At 41.9% G+C, this 24287-nt stretch overlaps 1 protein-coding gene across 2 annotated transcripts in view; it reads left to right on the top strand.

The window, feature by feature from the left end:
• Positions 1 to 380: 380 nt before the first annotated feature.
• Positions 381 to 24287, top strand: part of FAT3 (FAT atypical cadherin 3) — a 346791-nt gene continuing 322884 nt past the window's right edge. For both annotated transcript variants that reach the window (XM_068425515.1, XM_068425513.1), the window contains exon 1: positions 381 to 3675. In XM_068425515.1, the coding sequence (XP_068281616.1) occupies positions 381 to 3675 (3295 nt within the window). The remainder of the gene's footprint in view (positions 3676 to 24287) is intronic.

Here is a 24287-nt window from a genome sequence, read left to right as displayed (position 1 = left end):
TCACTGTGATTATTATTCTGGTCTGTGTGCATATGTGTATAGATGTGGTAGGGTCTCATAGGGTTTTTTTATGTTAAAAAAGTGTATATACATACATATATAGAGAGTTATGTATACATGCATGCATGTACGTGTGCAGACATATTACACACTCACACACATGTAAAAATATAACCCAAACCTCATGTGCTTGTGTGTGTGTATATAGTGTTCTCCCTTTCTGTTTTGTGAAATATATAGTGACTTGTTATTCCGTATATTTTATTTTTAATTAGATATCTAATAGGTAATTTTGACATGACACTTGACAGTACAGTTTTTATCTCTTGATCAACCATTTCCTGTTTTCTCTCTCTGTCACAGGTTGAAAGAATGATGTGATGGAGGTGAATATGGGCCACTGGTCAGGCTCAGGGCCACCTCCGTCATGCCTTGCCCTTCTGATTGTCAAGCTCCTGGTTGCCGTTTGCCAGGTAGTTCACGGGACCACCCCGCTTGGCTTTCACTTTACACATTCCACTTACAATGCTACGGTGTATGAGAATTCTGCAGCCAGGACCTATGTCAACAGTCAAACGAGGATGGGCATTACCTTGGCTGACCTTTCATGGGATATCAAGTACAGGATAGTTTCTGGTGATGATGAGGGCTTTTTTAAAGCAGAGGAAGTCATCATTGCTGACTTTTGCTTCCTAAGAATAAGGACTAAAGGTGGGAATTCTGCTATATTGAACAGAGAAATCCAGGACAACTATTTATTGATGGTGAAAGGATCTGTCAGAGGAGAGGACATGGAAGCATGGACAAAAGTGAACATCCAGGTTTTGGATATGAATGACTTAAGACCTTTGTTTTCACCAACCACATACTCTGTCACAATAGCAGAAAGCACTCCTTTAAGGACTAGCATTGCACAGGTGACCGCAACAGATGCGGATATTGGGTCCAATGGTGAATTTTATTATTACTTCAAAAACAAAGTTGATCTCTTCTCAGTTCATCCTACGAGTGGTGTTATCTCCTTAAGTGGCCGGTTAAACTACGATGAGAAAAACAGATATGATCTTGAGATTTTGGCTGTGGACCGTGGGATGAAGCTTTATGGAAACAATGGCGTAAGCAGCACTGCCAAGCTTTATGTTCACATTGAACGTATAAATGAACATGCCCCAGTAATAAATGTAGTAACCCATATTCCCTTCCCATCAGACAAGGAGCCTACCTATGCAGTTGTTAACATTGACGACCTAGATGAGGGAGCCAATGGAGAAATAGAATCTGTTTCTATTGTGGCTGGAGATCCATTAGAACAGTTCTTTCTGACTAAAGAAGGTAAATGGATGAACGAGTACAAAATCAAAGAAAGAAAGCCTATTGATTGGGACAGCTTCCCGTATGGTTATAACCTGACTCTCCAAGCGAAGGACAAAGGATCTCCTCAGAAATTTTCTGCAGTCAAACTGGTCCACATTGCTAGTCCCAAGAAAGAAAGTATCCCCATAAAGTTTGAAAAGGAAGCATATGATGTTTTGATCAGTGAATTTTCACCTCCTGGTGTGGTAGTTGCAGTAGTTAAGCTGGTGCCTGAGCCACAGGGTGTGGAATATAGAATGTCTCCAAGTGAGGAAGCTGAGTATTTTAAGATCAATCCCAACACAGGCCTTGTTACTACTGCTCATCCTTTGAAAATCATTGAGAAGGACCTCTATGAATTAGAAGTATATACAAACAAAGGTGGGGATTTAAAAGCACATGTTACTGTCAGGTTAGAAGATGCAAATGATCACACTCCGGAGTTCCAGCAGCCCTCCTACAGCTCATTTGTCAATGAAAGTGTCCCTGTGGGGTCTAGCGTTTTGGCAGTTTCAGCAGTTGATAAAGATAGGGGAGAAAATGGATACATAACATACAGCATTGCCAGTCTGAACTCACTACCATTTACAATAAACCAGTTTACAGGTGTCATCAGCACATCTGAAGAACTGGATTTTGAGTCGTCACCAGAAAGCTACAGGTTTATTGTGAGAGCTTCTGACTGGGGTTCTCCATACCGCCACGAAAGCGAGGTGAATGTCACCATATACATAGGCAATGTCAATGATAACAAACCCCTCTTTGAAAAAGTGGCATGTCAGGGAGTGATTTCTTCTGATTTTCCCGTTGGTGGTCACATCACTGCTGTTTCTGCAATAGACATAGATGAGTTAGAGCTTGTGAAGTACAAAATAATCTCTGGAAATGAACTTGGCATTTTTTATTTAAATCCTGACTCTGGTGTCTTGCAACTTAAAAAATCTCTAATTAATTCTGGCATAAAGAATAGCAATTTTGGCCTTAAGATAACGGCAACTGATGGAGAGAACTTTGCTGATGCTATGTTTGTTAATATTTCAGTAGTTCATGGGAAAGTGTCTTCAAAGAGCTTTAGCTGTAGAGAAACTAGAGTTGCTCAGAAGCTAGCAGAAAAATTACTCAAAAAGGCAAAAGCAAATGTGAAGCTGAATTTGGAAGACGGTTTTCTCGATTTTTATTCAGTGAACAGACAGGCACCGCATTTTGACAAATCCTTTCCTACTGATGTAAAGGTTTCAGAGGATCTGCCAGTTGGTGCCACCATCCTGAGGATAAAAGCCTATGATGGAGACTCGGGCTTTAATGGAAGAGTACTTTATACAATTTCTGATGGTAATGTAGATAGTTGTTTCAACATTGACATGGAGACGGGGATACTTAATGTTCTTATGCCCTTGGACCGTGAAAAAACAGAGCTCTATCTCCTTAATATTACAATTTATGATTTAGGTAATCCACAGAAATCTGCATGGAGACTGTTGACTGTCACTGTGGAGGATGCAAATGATAACAAGCCTGTTTTTCTACAGGACAGTTACTCAGTTAATATTTTAGAAAGTACAAGTCTTGGTACAGAGATTATCCAGGTAGAAGCCAGAGATAAAGACCTAGGATCTAATGGTGAAGTGACTTACTCAGTACTGACAGACACCCAGCAATTTGCTATCAACAGTTCCACGGGAATGGTGTACGTGACCGATCAACTAGACCGAGAGTCAAAAGCAAACTACACACTGAAGATTGAGGCTAGGGACAAAGCAGAGAGTGGCCATCAGCAGTTTTCTGTTGTGCCTCTGAAGGTTTTTTTGGATGATGTCAATGATTGCTCTCCAGCCTTTATACCATCCAGCTACAATGTGAAGGTCCTTGAGGACCTGCCGGTTGGCACTGTCATAGCTTGGTTGGAAACTCACGATCCAGATCTCGGCTTGGGAGGCCAAGTCCGTTACTCACTGGTGAACGATTACAACGGGCGGTTTGAGATAGACAAAGCAAGTGGGGCCATCCGCTTGAACAAAGAGCTCGATTACGAGAAGCAGCAGTTCTACAACCTGACTGTGCGTGCAAAGGACAAGGGGCGCCCAGTTTCGCTCTCTTCTGTTTCTTTTGTGGAAGTTGAAGTGGTGGATGTTAATGAAAATCTCTATACCCCCTATTTTCCTGACTTCGCCATCATTGGATCTGTAAAGGAAAACTCCCGCGTTGGTACAAGTGTTTTGCAAGTTGTTGCTCGAGACGAGGACTCTGGAAGGGATGGAGAGATCCAGTATTCCATCAGGGACGGCAGTGGCCTGGGGAGATTCAGCATAGATGAAGAAACTGGTGAGTTTTGTTTCTAATTTCCTTTTGCCTTTGTAGAGATTTTAGCAAAAGCGAAGTTTAGGCATAATTATTTTCTACCCTTAACAAGAAGTTCAGTTCTCTTAACAGGCAAGATATAATTATAAATAAGGATTTTCCAGGCACAGCAATGACATGATTTAATTACCTGGTTACATTCATCAGTCTGTGGGTGTGAAATAATACACATTCCTTTTCAGCAGCTGTGTGATGACTCCATTTAGAAAGCAGTGATAGTTACGGAATGACTCTCTTCCAGTCACTGTATTGTCTGTTGATTGTTGAAAGTTACTCAAGTCACCTCCACAGAGTCACAACACTCATGACCTTCAATGCAGTGTTAAACCCAATGAAAGGAAATAAGGAGCATGAAACAAGAATTATTTCATCCTAAAACCTATATGTGGTCTTGTTGGGAGCCATTTTTCATGGGAGTTCGCAGTCTGGAATGATATGCTATTCTGTATAATAAGCTTTCTTGTAGTGCGGTGTTTATCACTGTTGGCATGCTTGTGTAAAGGTAGAAATACAGGGAAAGAAGCTTAACTGTAAACCAGCTGTGCTAGCTTTCCTTTGGTGGTGGTAGTATTATGAACATCGATGTTAGAAAACACTATTAATAGAGTGAAGATTTTTAAGATGTTGAACTTCACTACCATGCCACCCTATTGGAAAATGTGGGAAATACTAAGTATAAAAGGCTATCTAGTAAAACACTTAACAAACTGGCTGTTTAAGTGTCTGATAGCTGTTGGGAATAATGGTGCAGTTGTGGTACTAGAAGTAGTGAGGAAATTAGAAAATATTAGTCAACAGTTTCAGAAATGATATTAAATATTTTAGGTCTGTGGGTTTACTGTGGTTTAAGCAGACTTTGTATGTCTTTTTGTAAAGCTTTTAATTGAGAATGTGGTATTAAAACATAAGATTAGAATGTATGTTTTGGCAAATTCAAACTGTTTAATCAAATGTCAACTTTCTAAACTGAACATTATGAAAAACAGACGACATTGCAAATGCTGTGGATCGCGCCCGAGCATAAGCAGTGAAAAATATTTTTATTCTATTTGTCCTATAGTCTCTCTGCTGCAACTGTGCATAGATTATACAGTCAAAACCTTGTGTCCAGAAACATCAAACTTGAGTGTCGGAAGTCAAGAGGGCACCTACTCTAATTTCCAGAAACGTTAAGAACTCACATATCCTACAGTGCTAATAGCAGTTGAAGGCATTCGGGCAACATTATTTAGACAGTTGACCATGAATTTCAATTTTAAGCTCCTGCATTTGAAAATTTTGTCCTACCTGCTTATTGAGTAGCATCAACTTCAGCTAAATGGGTTCTTTATAAAGCAATGGGAGATTGGTCCAAATGCTGCAGTATTGCTCTAGAAATCTCAGGATTCAACATTTATTGAAGTGAAAGGAATTGGTAGGGAGAGTAAGTTAATGCATGTTGATCATTAATTAATTAACCAGGGTTTTTATCCTGTGCCTAGACTAGTAGGGGCGATAGCCTATAAAAAATTAGGGCCCCCATTCAGTAAAGCACAAATCATGTTTTGACTTTAGTGGGAGTTATACTCAATATTCCACATTGAACATAATTTCTTTCCAGAATTGAAATCTAGTTTGTGGGGGAAAAAAAACCCACAACCCCCCAAACATTAAAAGTTGCAAATATTTGTCTGCCTTTCACTCTTTCATGAGTATTTTCATGAAAATGAACGAACCTGTGCTGTTTCACTAAACCGTTTCAAAATACACTTGATAATCCAGCAGAACAAAAGACTTTTGGATCCTTCTTCTATCTGTTTTCCCCAACTGCTCAATACAACTTAAGCCTTCTCAAAACCACCTTGGAGAACACTTGGGTGCATAGCTGCAGCCAGAGCGATGTGGAGAAGCAGGACTTGGGGGTTCAGGAGTTACTCTGAGTTGCGCTGTTGTAACCCAAGTGCAAAATTTGACCTGCTGTGTCAAATAGGACACAACATTAATACTCTGCTATTGAACTAGTGGCAACTTAAATGCTGCTGAATGATGAATCAGCTTTCTAGCTATAGAAAAGAGCTCAAGTCACATATCGAATTAATTTACAAAGAGATAGCTGTTTATTTACTTTCAGTGCAGTTAATTTGTCACTTTTAAACTGACTGACTCTATTGGCTTATGCACCGTCTCTCCTGAAATTTGTGAAGGTAAGCAGGAGTGCGAAGTACAACAAATCAATATTTTTGGCTGCTGCCTTAATGAAAAGAAGACTGCAGTATCCATTATAATCATTAGGCTATAAACTGGGCCAAATTCATCCTGGTATGTGAGCAGGCTGGACTCCAAGCAAGTCTATGCTTTCAGCAAAATTCTGCTCAAGTGTGTTATTTTTATTCTTCTGCAATATTCCATCTTAATGGTGTCACCCCATGAGCTGAGTGAGATGTGCCTGTGCTCCCCACGGCATATTGATACCTAGGAGGGGAAACAGTGCAGAGATAGCCCAGGAGGAACTGGCCTGCATGGTGGATCCACACCGCACCATGCTGCCGCATGCTTGTTGGCATGGTGGCTTTGTTCTTGTTCCACTATAGATGTATACGGGTGCATATAGGTACATCTGACTACACCGAGCTTGACCTGGCTTCAGGTGTGAGTTCCACAACAAGCTGTTCTCCATTCCGGTCTGAACAGCGGTTCATGGTCAGCAAGCTTGGAAGTCTCCTCCGTATTGGCCAATAGGGGTCTCTCAGCATAGGGTATATTGCAAATCTTGGTGCTGTTGCAGTTTGGTAAGAGATATGCCATGGAGGTGAGCCTGGGGTTTGCTTCCCACAGTGCTGATCTTTGCCTTGTGTTGTAGAGAATTGGTTTTGAGGATTATCGTTGTTGTGTTACAGCATTCACTGCTAAATACTGTAGTTCATATGTGGTAGTATCCAGAAGCATAGTGAGTGTTTGCCAGCTAGAAGTATTTAATGAAGTGAAATTTTACATGTATTTGGTCCCACAGCCTTGTGAATCACTTCCAAATTTGTTTCAGTGGATTTACTTTCCTTTTCTAGAAGGCACAGCTGGTAGAAATTTGTAAATTAATGAAAACTCTCCTGAAGTAGAAGCTAGCAGTTCCTGACCTTCTCCAGCTCCATCCCTTGTTTCCCACTAGTACCTTAGCCAGCAGACTAAATTTCTCATGAGTTTACAGCTGAACTCATGATTTGTAGCTAAAAACCTGGTTTAAGACTTTTCTAGACGTTAAAAATAAAAAAGAACTTTTTTTAAATAGGGAACTCTTATTTGTTGATTCCTGCCTCAATGGAGATTGTGTTTGACATCAGCCTAGGTGTATGGTTCAAACTCATTGATTTTCTATCTTCATTGACCTATTTGTTGACTGTTGGTATAAATGCCACAAGCTTGCCATTTAAGATCCCTGCACTGAGGGACACGTAATGTGATCCTGCCATTAATGGATTCTTTTTTTCCTTCTGTCTCCTGTTCAGAACCGCTTTTTTTTTTGCATCCTTCTCATTTTCTTGGACTCCAGAGATGTAATCTATATGATGAAATATGGTCATCTACAGTCAGAACTAGTCACTTCAGGCTTTCCTCATAGTCAACAGAGAGAAATGGGCGAATGAGAAATGATTCAATTTACCCTACAGTAAAAATACGAAATAGGTTGGATGTATCACGCTCGTAAAATATGCAAAGGTCTTTGTATTACTAGCTCAGAGGTAGAGGTCTATACTAAACACCTTGCTTTGGTCAGATGTAACCCATCCCTGTTAACTGTAAACCAACTGTAAACAAGCGTGTATACTGTCAGGTTTACATGCTAGGTAATTTGTGATGACTCCTGTCTACCAGATTGGTGTTCTTAGCCTGATTTTAGGGAATTGTCTCTCAATATGAAACCCCCACATAAATCCACTTCTAGAAATAAAACGTGGAAAGAAGGTTTTTAAGAGTATAAGGGATGAGAGTTATGCAACTAATATTTTAAGATTTTTCATGTTCTGAGAATATAGTGCTAGACAGAGCATCCCACTCTCTTTTCTATCTATAGAAAGTCATCAAGATCTGATGCTTTGATCTTACTTATGGAAGTGGGTGGTAACCTTCCCCTTATGCAACTCAGGGGCTGTGGAGAAGCTCGAGCCATTTATTCATCTCTAGTACTGCTTCTCGCCTAGTGTGTTCCTCCACACTCCTTGCCACTCTGCTAACTGCAGTTCCTTAGAAGAGAATTGTGTAAAAAATCCCTCTATATTTCTAGATTGTTGTAACACAAAATGAGCAGAGATCTGGTAAAGATTTTTGTGGGATGACAGTGTGCTCTGAGTTTTCATCGTAGTGATAGCTCTAATAGATACTACTGCTTTTCTGGAAGTGGTTTCTGTCAGAGGTCCTCTACTGCCTTCTTAAAAACCTGGATTTTCTCAGCTCTGGTATGTTACACCCTCATAGTGCTGATACCACAGCAAAGTGGTGTATTTTTGCTGTCTCAGGAGCTGGTGGTGAGTCCAACAAATGCATATGGGCTTATGCTACCGCCTACTTTGGGTGACTAAATACCATCTAGCAGTACCTCTTTTCTGGCTGCAGTGGGGACTTGGACAACTAGCAAGACTTCCTGACTTCTAGAAAGGTTGAGTTAGATGAGATCAGTCCTAGCCTAAAAGCTGATGTCTTCCTTCTCATTTTTTAATGATTTGTGGTTCAGCTAAACAGCATTTTTGACTCAAGCTCCACTCTTTAGTCTGGCATGTATTTCTACTCTGTGCACAGTTGATGTAACAGCCTGGCACTCAAAGAGTTTCTATATTTACATCTACACTAGCCGTGGATGTACTAGTAATAGCAAATGAACGAAATGAGTTCTAGAGGAGCAGAGACACTAGACACACTCAGCATCTTCTGCTGCAGAAAATTCTTTGGGCTTGATCAGACTAGGTGTGGCAGCGCCTTGGGATGCAAGGAATGACTAACTCCACTGCATAGGTGGGAAAACTGAAGCAGTAAGTCTTTTGCTGCTTCTCAGGGAAGGATTGAAACATCTTCTTAAGTCCCATTGAAACAGAACATGGAGATAAAATAGTGGTGTGAATGAAATGCTCAGGGGATCTTTAATGCTGTTGCAAAGCCCATAAGCATGGACTTAAGCAATGCTTTCAAAACTTACTAACCTCATTTCCTGAGGTTATTCAGGAGTCTGAGTCCCCTGATTTTCATTGGGACTTTAAATTTAGGCATTATCTGGCACTAATTTCCACCCCCGTAGGGGCCCTCTGATAAGAACGCAAGCTGGAGATGACCCTATTAACTTATTTTCAGGTGCTTTCAGCCCTGAAATTCAAATGAATAAGCCAAACTTGTCTTTTGCAGCACTGAAATCTTGAATATAGTATTAAATGGAGGTGGAGTTCAAATTATTGCAGACTCCATGGATTTATTTATGGTGCCAAGGATAGCAGTGTGATCTTCTATTTTGATACTTTTTAAGGTACCTCAAGAGTGATAGAAATGACAAACTGTGGCTAGAGTCTAAAAAGAAGCCAGTCGGTGTTGGAAAACCCTAATCATGGCTTCGAATATCTAATAATGGAAACTAGAAACACCAGATGATATAGTTTACAGTAAACCAGACCTGCCTACACTGTTATATCTGTTTGGCAGAAGGGAATAAATTTATTGCTTCAGACTCGTTGCATCTTGTCGCCTTCTTCTAAAATAGTTTTCGGTTATTGTGTATGCAAGTTGAAGGATACTTTCATTTATTACAATTTGAGTGGCCTGATAAATATTTATGTGACCATTACTAGCATTCCCTTGAAACAAAATCAAGTAAAAATGAAAATGGTTTGTGATACATGATTTTTTTTCCCCTCGCTTATGTGATTTTATGAACGCATGTAGTGAGTAAATCTGGGCAGACTCACTGGTAGAATTGGATTCATCGTAGAGTTTTGAGGCATCAGTATTACAGCTGTTCTTCATTTTCCTGGTGAGTGTAGGCAAATTTAATTGCCCAGAGCCAGTATTTCAGAGCCACTTAATTATCCCAGGCTTCTAAAACCAGTTTTCAAAGTAACTTCAGGCCATACTGGAAGAGAAGTGCCAGTGGGTGTTGCTAGGAGGTGGCTCAGGAAAGGAGGATGCTCGCAGGGGAGGCACTTGCAGCAGCCGCTCGGGACGGGAGATCGTTGATCCTCAGCCCGGCCATGATGTCTCTCTGAGCAGCCTCTCTGGGAAGGCGCATGCCAGACGGATCACAGAGCACAGTCCTGGCCAAAATCTGGTCTGTCATCCTTTATCTGCGTACAAGCATGAATAAAGCATTCCTGGGAGCATCTATTTCTAAGTCTGTGGTACTGCGTTATCATTGTTCTGTGAGTTATCTCTGGCAGCTTTTAATAGTGCAAGCTTTCCTTCACTTATGATTTCCAATTTTAGGATAGTAATTCTTAACAGTTTTCTTTAAAATTAGTTGTGGTGGAAAAACAAGGTTTTTTTATAAATTCCGTGTCTGTGTGTTTATGATTTCCCTGTCATTTGTAGCCGTAAATTAGTAAAGGCACAAGGCTTGTCTTGGTTTCACTAGAGTGAATTTGTTTAACTTTTAATTTAATAATATGAACTCTAAAACAATGCATCAGCATGCGAAAATATTTACTTTAAAGGGCCCTTAGAATCATTCTGACATACTTTCAAAGTTTCCTAATTAAGGCCAGTCATGCAGAATTGTTCCATTCAAGCTGTTCAGCTCTCTTGGCTTTATACATCATAAACCAGCTCACAATGTACAATTTTTATAGCTAGCTGTAATTTGCATGTTTTCCCTTCTTTGGAAAATGTTTAGAGAATCTCCTCTGTTATTGAGGATGCTCCCGTTGATAGGATATTTTGTCTCAATCTCTGAGTAATTTATTTATTAATAAAGAAATATGCAGTTTGTATTTCCTCTTGTCACCTTTATCACCCTTGAGATTTGTTTCCAAGAGTATTTTGTATTATTGTGTCTTCTGTTATTCTCTCCCTTAGTGTGTAAGCCCAGAAGTGACCCCTACATTATCGTCCATTAAATTATACCCAGGTGGTCCAGCAGAAAGCTTATGCCCAAAGTGTCAGCGATGGGACCAAGCCACAAGGTAGTCAGTTAGATGATACTAGAGGAACATTGACTTCCAGTGTCTGGTCTTCAGTCTGAGCATCTGACTTTATCCTGGCATCACTTCAGACCATGATCTGCCTTCCCATGTGGGCCATTCATGGTTGTTCAGAGGAAACTGGAGAAAAATCCATTTTAGCTCTTCCAAGGCACCAATGGAAGCCCAGGGGCGTTGAGAAGTGATGTTGTTAATGCAAAACTGCAAGCTTATGAGCACGTGGAGGGCAATATGAGCAGTGCTGTCCTCCTGGGATGTACAGAGGAGGATGTTTCAACAGCGTCTAAGATTACATGGAGCCACTTTGGTGTACTGCCTAAACCTTTCCCGAAACAAGTCCAGGAGAGAGGAATCTCCAGTAGCCAATGAAATCGAGGACACATTCTGCTGTCTGACCCTTGCAGCAGGCTGTGTGGCTTTTTAGGGAGCAGTAGAACTGGACAGAATTAATCAGGAATTTGTGGGGCTGGTTTTGGAGCATAGACAGGTGGTACACTGGGCTGATGAAAAATATAAGTCCACTTATCTCTTCCCATACTTCAGTACATAGGCAGGCTCCAGGATTTAGCTTGGAAGTTGGATTAAAGGGTACTTTTTATGAAGCTGTATGCAGTTCAAGGACTACAAGTAATGGCAAATCAGACACTTGCTTGGAAAGCTCTTCCAGTCTTTCATTGCTCTCATTGCTAAAAAATTGTGTCATATTTTAAGGCTGCTTGGCTAATTTCAGTGTTCAAGTCTTGGAACTTGTTAGGTCTTTGCCAGCAAGGTAAAAATAAAATAAAATAAATAAAATAAAATAAAATAAAATAAAATAGAATAAACCTTCCACTGTCAGATCTCTTTCTGTGCATACATACGTGTTTACTTGAAAATAGATGTTTGGAGATGAGCTTCTATAGCTCATGGAACAGATTCTTTTAATCTGTAGTCTGCTGTTTAATGTAAACATCTTTATTACATTTTATGCACTTATGGTGTCTTATTAGCATTGAAGTGTTGCCAATAAGAAATAACTGAGAGAAAGCCAAACAGAGCGCGCGTGGGGAGGGAGTTTTCATTGCAGTTGGTTTGCATTAGGCATTCGCACTAATACATTTTTGTGTTTATCAAAGTTAAGTTGTCCACTGGCATTGACCTGATCATTTAGATCGCGGCTAACAAAAGAGGAGTAGATCCATTCAGTTGTGGTTAAGAGTTTGTCACATCTTTTTCTTTTCCTGGGGACGCTTTGAGGACAGCTCTGCAGGGTCTGCGCCTGCAGTGTTTTGCAGAGCACGGGGCAGGGATGTGGGGTGGGAAGCTGGATGGTCTCTCACTGGGCCCTGGGCTGCCCTCCCTGGCATTGTAATTAGGTGACATGGGTATTAAGTTGGACAGGTAACATGGGGCAGTGTTCACCTCATATGGCTTTGCTCCCCTGGTTAAATGTCTCACATAGGTTGGACGTGAACATGATGCTCAGCTAAGGTGAGGTGAGTCCTACTGCAGGTGGTGAAAGGTGGTCAGGTGAATCCTGCCAGTGGTACCTGCCCTCTGCTCGGGCAAGTGTTGCTGCAGGGTACCGTGGGAGCGGGAAGTGTGTAAAGATGTAGGACTGTGCTTGGTTTCCTCTGTGCTCTCAGCATTGGGGGGTGTGAGAAAGAAAATGGGGAGCATGGGTCTGTAGAGAGCTGTGGTACCCTCCAGTACATCCCCTATCTAAATGACTGGGGACATCAGGACATGCTGCGGAGCTTACCTGCCCCTCTATTTAGATGCACATGTTGATTTTTTGCTCTTTGATGTCTGCACCGTGTCCTGAAGATACTAACCGAACAGTATCTTTGTAGCCAGCTACGTGGCAACTTTGCAGCTGTTCCCCATTGGTCACGGTCTGGTTACCACAGCCCCCCTCGAGTGGGAGGCAGCCTGAAGCTGCTTCTCTTAGGAAATGATTTTCAGTTACTCCGATTATATTTTCATCTTGGAGTTGAACAAAATGTGCTCACCGTGCATGTACGAGTGACAGTTCTCCGAGGTGACAGACAGGAGAGGTGTGCAGCTCTGGGGCTGAGGAGATGCTGAGGTTTGCATCTGGCTCGAGCTAGGTAGCTGCTTTTGCCAGTGAAAGTCGGGTTTTAGTTATAAACCTGAGCTCGTGGCCATTAGCACTGATCAATAATCATCCTAGTGACTATAAGGAATGAAATTAAACTTTCCTGCTTTAATTTATGTCAGGACTAATTATGAAGCAGTGTTTACATTGTCCTGAGTGTAATCTGGTTGTATGTGGTTTCAATAGCTCCCTGCTTCCACAATGTGACAGCTAGATCTGCCCATCTTTCACAATTGAAGGCTTCGGTTTTTCAGTTTTACTAAAATTTGCATGGCAAATTCATTTCTGGTTTTAGATCATTGCAGCCCATAATGAATTATATGCATAATTATTTATGGTTGTTCCTCTTCATTTGAAGGTTTTACTGAGTATTCATGTTCTGGAAATGTAACTTTACACATAGATCATTAAAAATAGTTTTGCTTCTCACCACTGGTTCAGTTTATAAGGTAAAGATTTTGCAAAAAGAAAAAAAGCAAACCCTAACTGTGAATCAGTTAAATTTTTAATATTTTTTTCCCAAAAGCTTTATTTTTATGAGAGAATAACTATGGGTTTTAATTAAATTTGCCAGAATACTTCAGAGTCCCAGAACACCTTTAATCTAAAGTATACAAATTATTTTTCACATTTTAATGAAGGAAGCTCTTTGATGTACAACATTTATGTGGTTTCCCATTTTACTGAAAGGGTGTGAGAGGTGTAGATAAGTTAATAGTTTGATTCTTTTTCTTTGGGGGGGAAGAAAGACAATGTAGAAATTCATTAAAAACAGTGGGAACTTGAGGTGTTCAGTGTCTTTGTTATGAAGCTGTACTTGGCCATAGTGGAGGACGGGATAGATTTTTCAGACTCCCAGCAGGTCGTTCCATACAAGACCACCCTTCTAACACTATACAGGATCTTGGAGCTGGTTTTGAGGGGACTGGATTTTATTGTTTCTTCTTGAGATGGTCTGTAAGGATGAACTCATTTGTGCTGCACTAGTTTTACTGGCTATATTAGTTCTTTTTTTTAACCTTGCTTTAATTCTCATTAAGTAGTAACTTGTAGGTGATGGCAGATCGCAGTCCAAGGCATCATGAATGATTAATGCAGTTTCCTCTGGGATTATAACCTTATATTTTGCTGTGGGGGAAAGATCACTGGGTAGTCGCAAGCACCAGCAGCATGACCCGATCCAGGGATAGTTGGAGTCCTGGGATGCCTGCGGTGGCTCTCAGGGCTGCTGGCAGCCGGAGGGGGATCGGAGAGAAACATCAGCGGGAATTTGGGACTGATTCTTCTGGACAGCGCTGGGTGCTCTGAGCGGCTGCGAGTCCTGCCCAGGGATGCGGCAGCCTCCCTTGCTTTAACCTTTCCCACCACCGCTCTTTGGAGACACCCACCTGATCCTTCTCCTTAAGGAAATTCTGAATACAGCAGATTCAGCCCACGTGAGCTACTTCTATTAGAAACCTCACAAACTTTTAACGTGTGATTTTTCCTCCCACCGTACCAGGGATGGGAAAGTGCATTCTGTGCCTTCGGTACCTACATGCAGAGGAAATTAATGATGTGTCCTCATCTCTGCGACAAGCGGTTACATCAGCCATTTGCTAATGAGATGAAGTGCTTTTTGTGAGCGTGTGGCTCTTTTGCATCCTAGTGTGGCTCTGCCTTTAATGAGATATCTTCCTTTTAGGAACATGTAGTTCAGCGTGGGCAGCAAGCTGCTTCAGAGGTGCTAAGCATCCTTCTGGAGGAAGGCCAAATAATCAAAAAGGAAGAGTGTGCCTATGGTGACATTTGGAGAGGAGATGGGGACTCCTTGTGAGGCAGGAACAGGACTGGCATTTAGCTGTGCTGGATAAAGGGTAAACGGCAAAATCTGTTTAATAAATGTGTCCTAATAAATTTAGGACTGCTGACTCTATTGTCAAAACCCATGGCTGCTTCCCTCTAAAGATGGAAGATAATATCTAAAGGATATCTGAATCATCTGAACTATAAAGATTGAATTTGTTGATGCTGAAAGTGGGAAAAAAAACATTCTGCTGGTGGAGGTCACTGGCTGTAGGCATTGCTGCAATGCAAAGTGCTGTACTCATATATTGTTAGGAGCACAGAAGGGTTCGTGTTGTCTTCGTGTAAACATACCAGTATTCAAAACTTTTTGCATATGTTTCAGCTCTTTCATGGGGATTTCCTTTAATTGCTTAATCTTTCATAATGAACATTAATCTGACATTGGCAAAGATAAAATCCAGCTAATTCTCAGAAAATCTGTTTCTCTTTCTCTGTACCCACAAATTAAAACTCCTCTGATACCAGTTGGAAGCTCTGTCTAGACATTGAACATAGTCAGAAATAACCGTGTGGTCACAGGGAAGGTAACTGTGCTGCTTTACACTGTCAATCGTAATCCAGTCCACTTTGACAAGACGGGTTGGGCTGTCCTGGAAAGTTCCTGGAGGGGATAAGAACCTCTGGCAAAGGAGCCGTGATCCCCTTCCCTGGTCACCTAGATCCAGGAGATACTGTCTTCCCCAGCATGGTTCCTGAAGGGCTGGTCTTCACAGGAAAAACAGTTTTTGTTGGGTTAACTTGAACTGCTTGTGAAGAATCCCATTTTTTTAGTAAAATAAGGCTGTGATTCCCAGCTCCCTTTAACCTGTTCTGACCGTGATAAAGGCAGCCCATACCTGGTCCATACTGCTGCTTCCTACCACCTCCCTGAAGTGGCTGTTTTTTCACGTAGCCACTTGGTGAGCCAGTTCAAGAGAATAATCAGAGGAGAACTCATTTTTTGGGTGAGAAAAGAAGTGAGGGGAGCCGTTCCCTGTTTGGATTTACGGGCCCTGAAAACACTAGGCATTTTGGTGGAGGTAGGGAAGGGAGATCAAGTATAAAGTTAATGGTTGTGTTACCCTTTTGATGCTTGTGTGATCTTATGCTGGATTAATATGAGTGTGACCCCATGGGTTTGAGAGCATCCGTGCATGGAGCTGCAGTGGAATAACTCATGTCATTAAAATTCATACTGAGCCATATATAGATGTTTACAACTTGTCCATATATGAAATTTGTACCTGCCTGTTTTGTAGAGGTTGCTCCACGGAGAGTTGTGCTGATAAACCAGAAGTGATTTTAGCAGTATGGAGGAATGGCTTGGAAATAACACGTGGCGAGAGCTACTGCTTTGTCCTGGCTTTGGTGTGGAAGCAGCAGCTGTGACGGAGCGAGCAGCATGTGTGCTAACACGGGGTTTCGGTGTGTTAGCTGATTAGGATGCTTATTTGCTATGTGGTGTTTATAGTGTGGGCCCCTGAGCCTCGAGCTGAAGTCACAAGTCAGAGCAACTATCAGATGGATAAAGCTGCTTACTATATGTTACAGAGAGAGAGAAAATCCCTCTGGCAGTGAAACTAACCTTTTCATGCCTCACTTTACCTGTCTGTACAATAATTCTAATGATCGTCACATTGTCAAAGGCATCTTTGTGCCAGTTGTGAGTCTCACATGATTAATGGCTTTAAAATGCTATGGGTGATTTTGATGGAAACACGTATCAAAATGCATTGCAGCAGTTGTGTGTAATGCAGTCACTTGGTATTTGGAGTTGGAGGGTGTTAGAGGAGAAGTCCCTTCAGGAGTCACTTCTTTCCCAGTCTAATCTCCAAGGAGAACTGTAGCATGTCAGTGGCCTATTTAAGCTAGTACATTTATTCCAAATAATTAACTGTAGAAATGTCACATTGACTGCACTGGACATACCCAACAGCTGTGTGCTCAGGTTGCCCAGGCATTCCTTTCAGCCTTCCTGGGTGAGTGATGCTTCAAAACATGTCTTGCTGCAGTGCTGGGTGGAAACAAAATACAAAATAAATTTCAGGATCAAGCAAGACAGATCCTTACTGTTGTTCCCTGTCTGCTGTAATCGCTGTGCCTTCATTTGGCCTGGCTGAGGAACTGGATGTAGCTCCGTGCTGCTGCTAGTGCTGTAATACATCATTTTAAGGGAGGAAAAAATACAGGCACAGTATTTTTTTAGCCCTTCTTGCTAGTCGTGGAGCTGATGGGCAGAGGTGGAAAGGGCTGTTGGTATGTTGCCCTTTGTAAATCATTCCTTGTAAGAAACAACAATCATAGAATCATAAAATGGTTTGGGCTGGTAGGGACCTTAAAGATCATCTATTTCCAACCCCCCTACCATGGCCAGGGACACCTTCCACTAGACCAGATTGCTCAAAGCCCCATCCAACCTGGCCTTGAACACTGCCAGGGAGGGGGCATCCACAGCTTCTCTGGGAAACCTGTTCCAGTGTCTCACCACCCTCGCAGTCAAGAATTTCTTCCTAATATCTCATCTAAATCTACCTCTTTCAGTTTAAAACTGTTCCCCCTCATCCTATCACTCCATGCCCTTGTAAAAAGTCCCTCTCCCACTTTCCTGTAGTCCCCTTCAGGTACTGGAAGGCTGCTATGAGGTCTTCCCGGAGCCTTCTCTTCTCCAGGCTGAACAGCCCCAACTCTCTCAGCCTGTCTTCATAGGAGAGGTGCTCCAGCCCTCTGATCATCTTTGTGGCCCTCCTCTGGACTTGTTCTATCATCAGCTCCATGTCCTTCTTATGTTGGGGGCCCCAGAGCTGAACACAGTACTCCAGGTGGGGTCTCACGAGAGCGGAGTAGAGGGGCAGAATCACCTCCCTCGACCTGGTGACCACGCTGCTTTTGATGCACCCCAGGATACGGTTGGCCTTCTGGGCTGCAAGCGCACGTTGCCGGCTCATGTTGAGCTTCTCATCAACCATCACCCCCACGTCCTTCTCTCAATGCATTCTCCACCCAGCCTGTATTTGTGCTTGGGATTGCCCCAACCCACAAGCAGCAGAGCACACCCAAAATGTACTGCTTCTGCATCTGTGCCGTGGCTTGATGCACGTGATGTGAGCGTAGCAAGGTGGGAAGGCCATAGACGAGAGTGAGGCACACCGGGAGCTCAGTTAATGCTTCTCTCTTCATTTACCTTAATAAATAGTTTCGGCAGCTACTAGCTAACCTTCCTACCTAGAGTAATTGTCATGCCAGTAAGGAGCCCTGCTATGGCGTCCTTGTTTTAAATCCAGTACGAGGTTCACCAGAGAGGTGACAGAAATTAATCCGAGCAACTAATTCCCATTTTTGGGCTTGGGGCCAAGCGGTTCGAGGCAGCACGCAGAAGCCGGGGAAGCAGATTAATGCTGCCTGCATCACGTGATGTTTTGGCTTGAAAATGGGGTGAAGGAGCGCGTCTAGCATGGCTTCACTGCCTTGCCAAATCGTTTGCTGTGTTATGTGGCATAAAAGACGGTAGTAGTTCTTTTAGGGAAGGATGCTCTGCCGTCTCGTATTCCTCTCATTTTTCCACTCTGTTTTAATAACTGTATTGACTTCTACCCCGCAATCAGAGCCACAGACCTCTCCTGTCTTTCATGTGATGCTTGACCTTCTCTTTTTTTTGTTGGACTTTCTTGGTTTTATGTTGTTCCTTTTTTTTTTTACTTCAGTGTGTGGAAGTGTCTCCCTTCCCAGTACAATCTGAATTTCAAGCTACTCCTCATCAAACCCCCTCTTGTCTCCGCATTGTAGCATTTTAACTCCAGAACAGTTTTTTTTTTTTTTCTTTTCAGTTTTTCACTAATCTGGAGCTAAAGCACAGATCTGGAAATCTTCCTAAAGATTTCAGGAATCTGTTGCTTATTGTGGTTGGGAATAGTTTCATGTGCCAGTGTCACAGCCTGGCCTGGCTGTAGGGTTAGGGCTCGGTAGTGCAGAAAAGGAGTTTTTATTTAATGGAAGTGCCTAAGGACAAGGCAAACGCAGAGATTAGTGACGCTACAGCCTTGGTTGAGTTGCTTGATGTCACTGAAGTTAATTTATTTATTGAATTATGTGTTCTAGAGATGTGGAAGCCTTGGGATGGAAGATACTACAAAGACTTTAAAGAATTATTAAACTACATGGCAATAAAATGCCCTTCCCTGTCCCTAATCATTCATATATTGTCCTTTTTTTTTGTGAAAATGGCTTTGTGTTTCTAATCAGCCGGTAAGGAAGTAGGTCTCTAGGTAGCGATATTGCTAATGGTGATAAGCAAAGGCAACACGGGGAGGGAACGTGTGCTGAATGTAATGTTCCCTGGTCCTTGTCACCAGCCTCTGTTTTGTCTTTTTCATTTGTGGTGGCGATGAGCGATGCTAAGAGTGTCTCCTGGGCAACATACTGCCTGTGTGGTGTGATTTATGGGCCACTATTTTAGAGAAGACGCAATATTCTGCTTCATTCTGAAGACAGCTTTAAAAACATAGAAAAGTTGGGAAAATATTATCTGTCTTTTAAAAACAAGATTCATGAACAGATGTATACATCTATTCTGTCACCATACAGATGGGCAGAAAATGTTTAGTTGTCATGGCAGCGAAATGTACAGTATTGCAGATGAATAAGAAATATTAAAAAAAAAAGTAGTCTTGCCAGTTGTTATACCATGGCAGCAGCTGCTGAATTTGAGTTTTATTGTCCTGAAACTTCAACTCAAAATCCTCCAGATCACATTTCTCATCAGCAGCCATATCTGCGTCCTGTAACCTTCCTGTGATTTGCCTTCATCGGCATCGGCATTTTCATCTCTAGTTATTTATTATATGTAGTTTCTCTCTTGAACAGGAACTGGACAGTGAGCAGTAGATGGATATCTCTGTTCTCATGAAGAAACTCCTAGATGAATTAACATTTCTATTTTGTTGTTAAGTGAGCTTTCCATATTGCTGAGCGTGATAGGTTACACCCTTGATGTTAGGGTGGAATAGGAACTATATAGGCTGTAATCAAAATTCCTGTATGTCTGTATATAAAATGAGCAGACCTATCTACATGTTTAGACCAAAGTAAAACATATACAGTATCCCTTATATTATATCGCATACTTTTTGCTAGATAATATTGACAATATTTTTTAAATCTTACATATGGCTATCTTGATTTTTATTTTCCCCACTGCAGATATTTGGAAACAAAACTACAAAACTTCTTTGTGGCTGTTAATTTCCCATTCTGCTCCCCTAGTCACGATGTGGCAGAGCGGCTGTAGATTACTACTCTGCATGGCCATGTTTTAACTCTCCCTTCAATTGCTTAATTAAATTTACAAAGAAATAGTGTAGCGTATTTGTATTATTCATAGTGATGTTCTGCTCTGAAAAAACAGCCTGTGAAAAAGAAATGAGACAATTCAGAGGACTGTGTTGTGGTGGTGGTGGTGGTTGGGAAAGTGTGGGGTCCCTTGCCCACCAGTACGGGGTTGGGTCATGTTGAGCACCTGCAGCCCCAAGGGCTCAGACCACGGCAATGATGGACTCTGAGGGTGGCTTTGGTCACTCCATAATATCCAAAATGAGCATACAAGCACCCATCAGGTGCTGCTGTTTCACCTGGGGCACAAGTACGAGGTATGTGCTAATAGCAGCAGGAATTAGGATACTTGCCAATGGGTGGATGAAGGGATAGTAGCAATTAAGTAATTGTCTATAGTAAACTCAGAGCCATCATCAAAATTGCTTCTGCTGCTGTGTCTTGATGGATGGTTTTAAACTGACTTTTAAACTGTTTTCCAAAAAAAGAGAAGTGAGAGTTTTATCTTCCACCTGACTTGACTTACGGTTGCTGCTTACCAGTTGTCTGCTCTGTGAGTTTTGTGTAATATTGCAAATGTTTAGGGTGCATCCTATTGGTTACTGCAAATGAGGTGTAGCCATTTCCATTTAGATGACCATTTTTTTATTCCTTAGCTGCTTGAAACAGTGTTTCATTTTTGGAATAAATAAGCAGAGTGCCAAGCTCTCTGAAGGTCAAAACTGTTTACAGATCTCTTCCCTGCTTGGCTTTTGTTTTCTCAAAAAAAAAAAAATTAAACTGGGATTTCTGGGATTTTAGGATTACTTAATGTATTTACCCAGCCTTTAAAGGGTAATTTTCATGGGATAGAAAGATCTTGTTTACAGTGTGTATAAAAAGATTAAAAGGAATTAATTTAATTGTGTAAGACTATTAAGTAATCTGCCTTCTGCTGTGAACCTATCATACCTTCAGCTGCGTTACACTTTCTATTTCTACTTCTTCTTAATCTTCAATTAACTAGAAAGCTTTCCCTCATTTTTTTAATTCTGTCTCTTATTCCCTTCCAAAGCCTTCTCTAGCAAATTCATTCATACCCTGGTACGTCCTCTCCACCTGTCTATCTGTCATGGGTGCTCTTATTGTCCCTGCCACCAGCATGGGGCCCAGATTCAGCTAAGTGCTTTTAGCCCAATGAAGCCAGTGGGATTTAAATATCTGTCTGAGTGTTTTGGAATGGGATTAGCTTTGCTGAACTCAACCCTTTATGAAAGCAGTGTTTCCGTCTGTGGAGCAATGTGTACATGGAGAGCTGAGCCAGAAAGAAGATGCCACTGAGAAGAAAGATGTGCCCGCAGTCGGCTTGCAACCACTGAATATTGAGGAGCCTTCAGTTGGTATGGTTTAGGCTTTTAAATTCCTCTGTAAATCCAGACACCTACTGCCAGAGTTCATATCCAGTGAACCAGTCACAGGGCTGGCCTATCCTGCTGGATCCATCTTCTCCTTTTCACCAGCACAATCTTGTTCCTACCTAAGCAAAAGTGACTGAGCATGGGGAAGGAGTTAATGGCCAGCCTTGCCTTGATGTAAATGCCAATGTTTTAATTTACATCGCCTAACAAGAAAATGTCGTCACTGAGGATGGTTTCTCTTTCCCACATCATCTCCTCCTCCTTTCACAGCTGCTGTTGTTTCTTCTCTTTCCTTTGCATGATCCTTAAGTCTTTACTCCTTGTATACAAGGGGCCAGCACTGTGATGTCTTCTGCCTTTACTCACAAAACAAGACCAATAAATCTTTGTGTTGAATTGCTGCCAGACCCTTGCATTGTCTCTTGCAACGATCTCTTTCTGTCTTCTCCTAATGACTGCAGCCTTTTCTTTCCAGGGGTGGCAGATGGAGTGGTAGCTCCCCCTGAAAGGGTCTTGCCCTGCATGGACCCAGAGTCTCCTCTTTTTTTTATAGACCTCAGCCTTATTGTACTACTGCTGTTCTTCAGAGTAACCCATGTAAGGAAGGAGCACAAGTGCTGCTAAACGTCAGATTTCCTAAATCTTTTTTTTTGGTAGGTTTGGAAATTCAACCTTGTTTATATGTGGGTAGTAAGCCAAGAGCCACAAGAACGCCAATATCCATGCTTTCCTACATGCCTAGTTTTGTGTGTTTCTGGGTCAGAATTTGTGTTTGAACTTAACTAGGGCTAAGTACTTCACTGAGCTTAGTCCTGATTTTGCCCTGCGGTAGCTGGCACGTGCTCTACCTCTTCCAGTGGAAGAGTTCCCCTGACAGAGCACGGCTCCTTTTTCACAGGTGTCTGCTGTGGCTCTTGCACTGTTTGAAGTGCAGCGGACTTCAGAAGTACGCTAGCTAGAAAACCTCAACTCTTATTTTTCTTTCTGGTGCATATTATTCGTGTGATCATTGGGTATGATCTTGCGGGTGCGTGCTAGAGCTCGCTGCCTTCTTAAAAATGTGCATGTGGCGTGGAAAGATTCATGGATATGAGCCCTTGCTAGTTCACAACCGGTAAATGAGCTAATGATGATACATCTTCCCCTCCCTGCTGCACTCAGAATTTTTATTACAAGGCCAGTGTCATTTGTTTTCATCTCTTGCAAATCCTCCCTACATCCTTCCCATCCTAATCATTTCCCCTGAAAAACACCTACTGCAGTGACCTCCATTTGACTACAAAATTGAAGCACTAATCAGCAGGGCTGGTATCTGTGAGGTTTTGTAAGTGTTGTACAGTACAGACCCCTTTCTAGCTACATTAGCCCTGAAAAGGCAACGCTTATGTTTTTAAGCAGTACAGAGCCAGATATTTCCTTATATGTGAACTTTTGTCTCAGCATCAACATCCCTTCTTAGAAGTAAATTTAAGGAGACAATTTGAGTGTGACTGTTTGCAAAGTGCAAAGTTCACTGTTAGTTTAACCCACCACCCTGCAGGCTAATAGAAATCGTGTAAGGTTAAACATGTTAAAATGAAGCACTTCCTGGGCTCGGGAGAAGCCTGCATGGTATTTTCCTTGTGAAAATTTTAATTATGAATCTTGGTGTCCTGCGGTTCTGCCTGTACCGTGAGCCCTGCAATGAATGTCTGCTTTATGAATGGCACTTCCACATGCCAATGGCAGGCAAGCCAGTCATAAATCCCTATTTTAATGTCAAATGCTTGGATGTACATAGCTCCTGTTTCAAGTAGGAGCCAGGCTGTGAAGATTGGAGTGCATGCCTCAGTGGAGAGAGATTTTCTGAATTTTGGAAGGTGACTTGGACAGGTCATACTCTTCTCTAAAGAAATGGATTTCAGCTGAGTTTTGAAAAGGACAAATGTGTGTGTGCATTATGTATTTATTACTTAATGTCAAGAAGTGAATTATGGGTTTGGCAGATCTGTGTAATAGATGTCCATAAGAGTTTCTGGCAGTGTAAGCTGAATGAAAGAGCAGATTTGTGGACTAACATGTCTGTAAAGGAATTATGTTTTGACTTTGTGCAAGATTTGTTAAAATATATTTTTATTCTGTTTTGGTAGTGGTACATGACTAATACATTGGATAAGTGTGCGTGGGGGTGTACAGAAGCCTGCTGAATGGCGCATTTTTTTAATAGAAATAATTCAGTTCCTGAGTTTTTTGAATGCTTGATGAAGTCATAAAAATCAGTGACTGAAATTGCCTAGACCTCGCAGGTCATTTATGCTCTTCCAGACCCAGCATTATAACCTTGAGCCCTCGTTTACCATTTCCCAAGTGTGAGGGCTTCTTCCATTCACACTGCAAGATTTTTATTAGCACAAGGATGTGTGACTGTGTTTGGGCAGAGGATAGAAATCCACATTACTTTTTCTTATAAATACCTCTGGGTGCTCAGAGTGCAGAGTGCTCCTACCCTGCCCATTGCAGGAAGCCTTCTCCTTCCCCCTTCTCAGAATCCGTCTTGGGGTGACTTTGTGCCCAGATCACAGAATCACAGAATCACAGAATGGTTGGGGTTGGAAGGGACCTCTGGAGATCATCTAGTCCAACCCCCTACCAAAGCACGTTCACCTAGAGCACATTGCACAGGATTGTGTCCAGGTGGGTTTTGAATATCTCCAGAGAAGGAGACTCCATAACCTGCCTGGGCAGCCTGTTCCAGTGCTCTGTCACCCTCAAAGTAAAGAAGTTTTTCCTCATATTGAGATGGAA

Source organism: Nyctibius grandis, chromosome 2 (genome assembly GCF_013368605.1).
Source record: "Nyctibius grandis isolate bNycGra1 chromosome 2, bNycGra1.pri, whole genome shotgun sequence".
In the NCBI taxonomy this organism is placed as follows: domain Eukaryota; kingdom Metazoa; phylum Chordata; class Aves; order Nyctibiiformes; family Nyctibiidae; genus Nyctibius; species Nyctibius grandis.
Note: the sequence above shows the minus strand (reverse complement) of the source record. Positions and strands in the feature narration are given on the sequence as shown.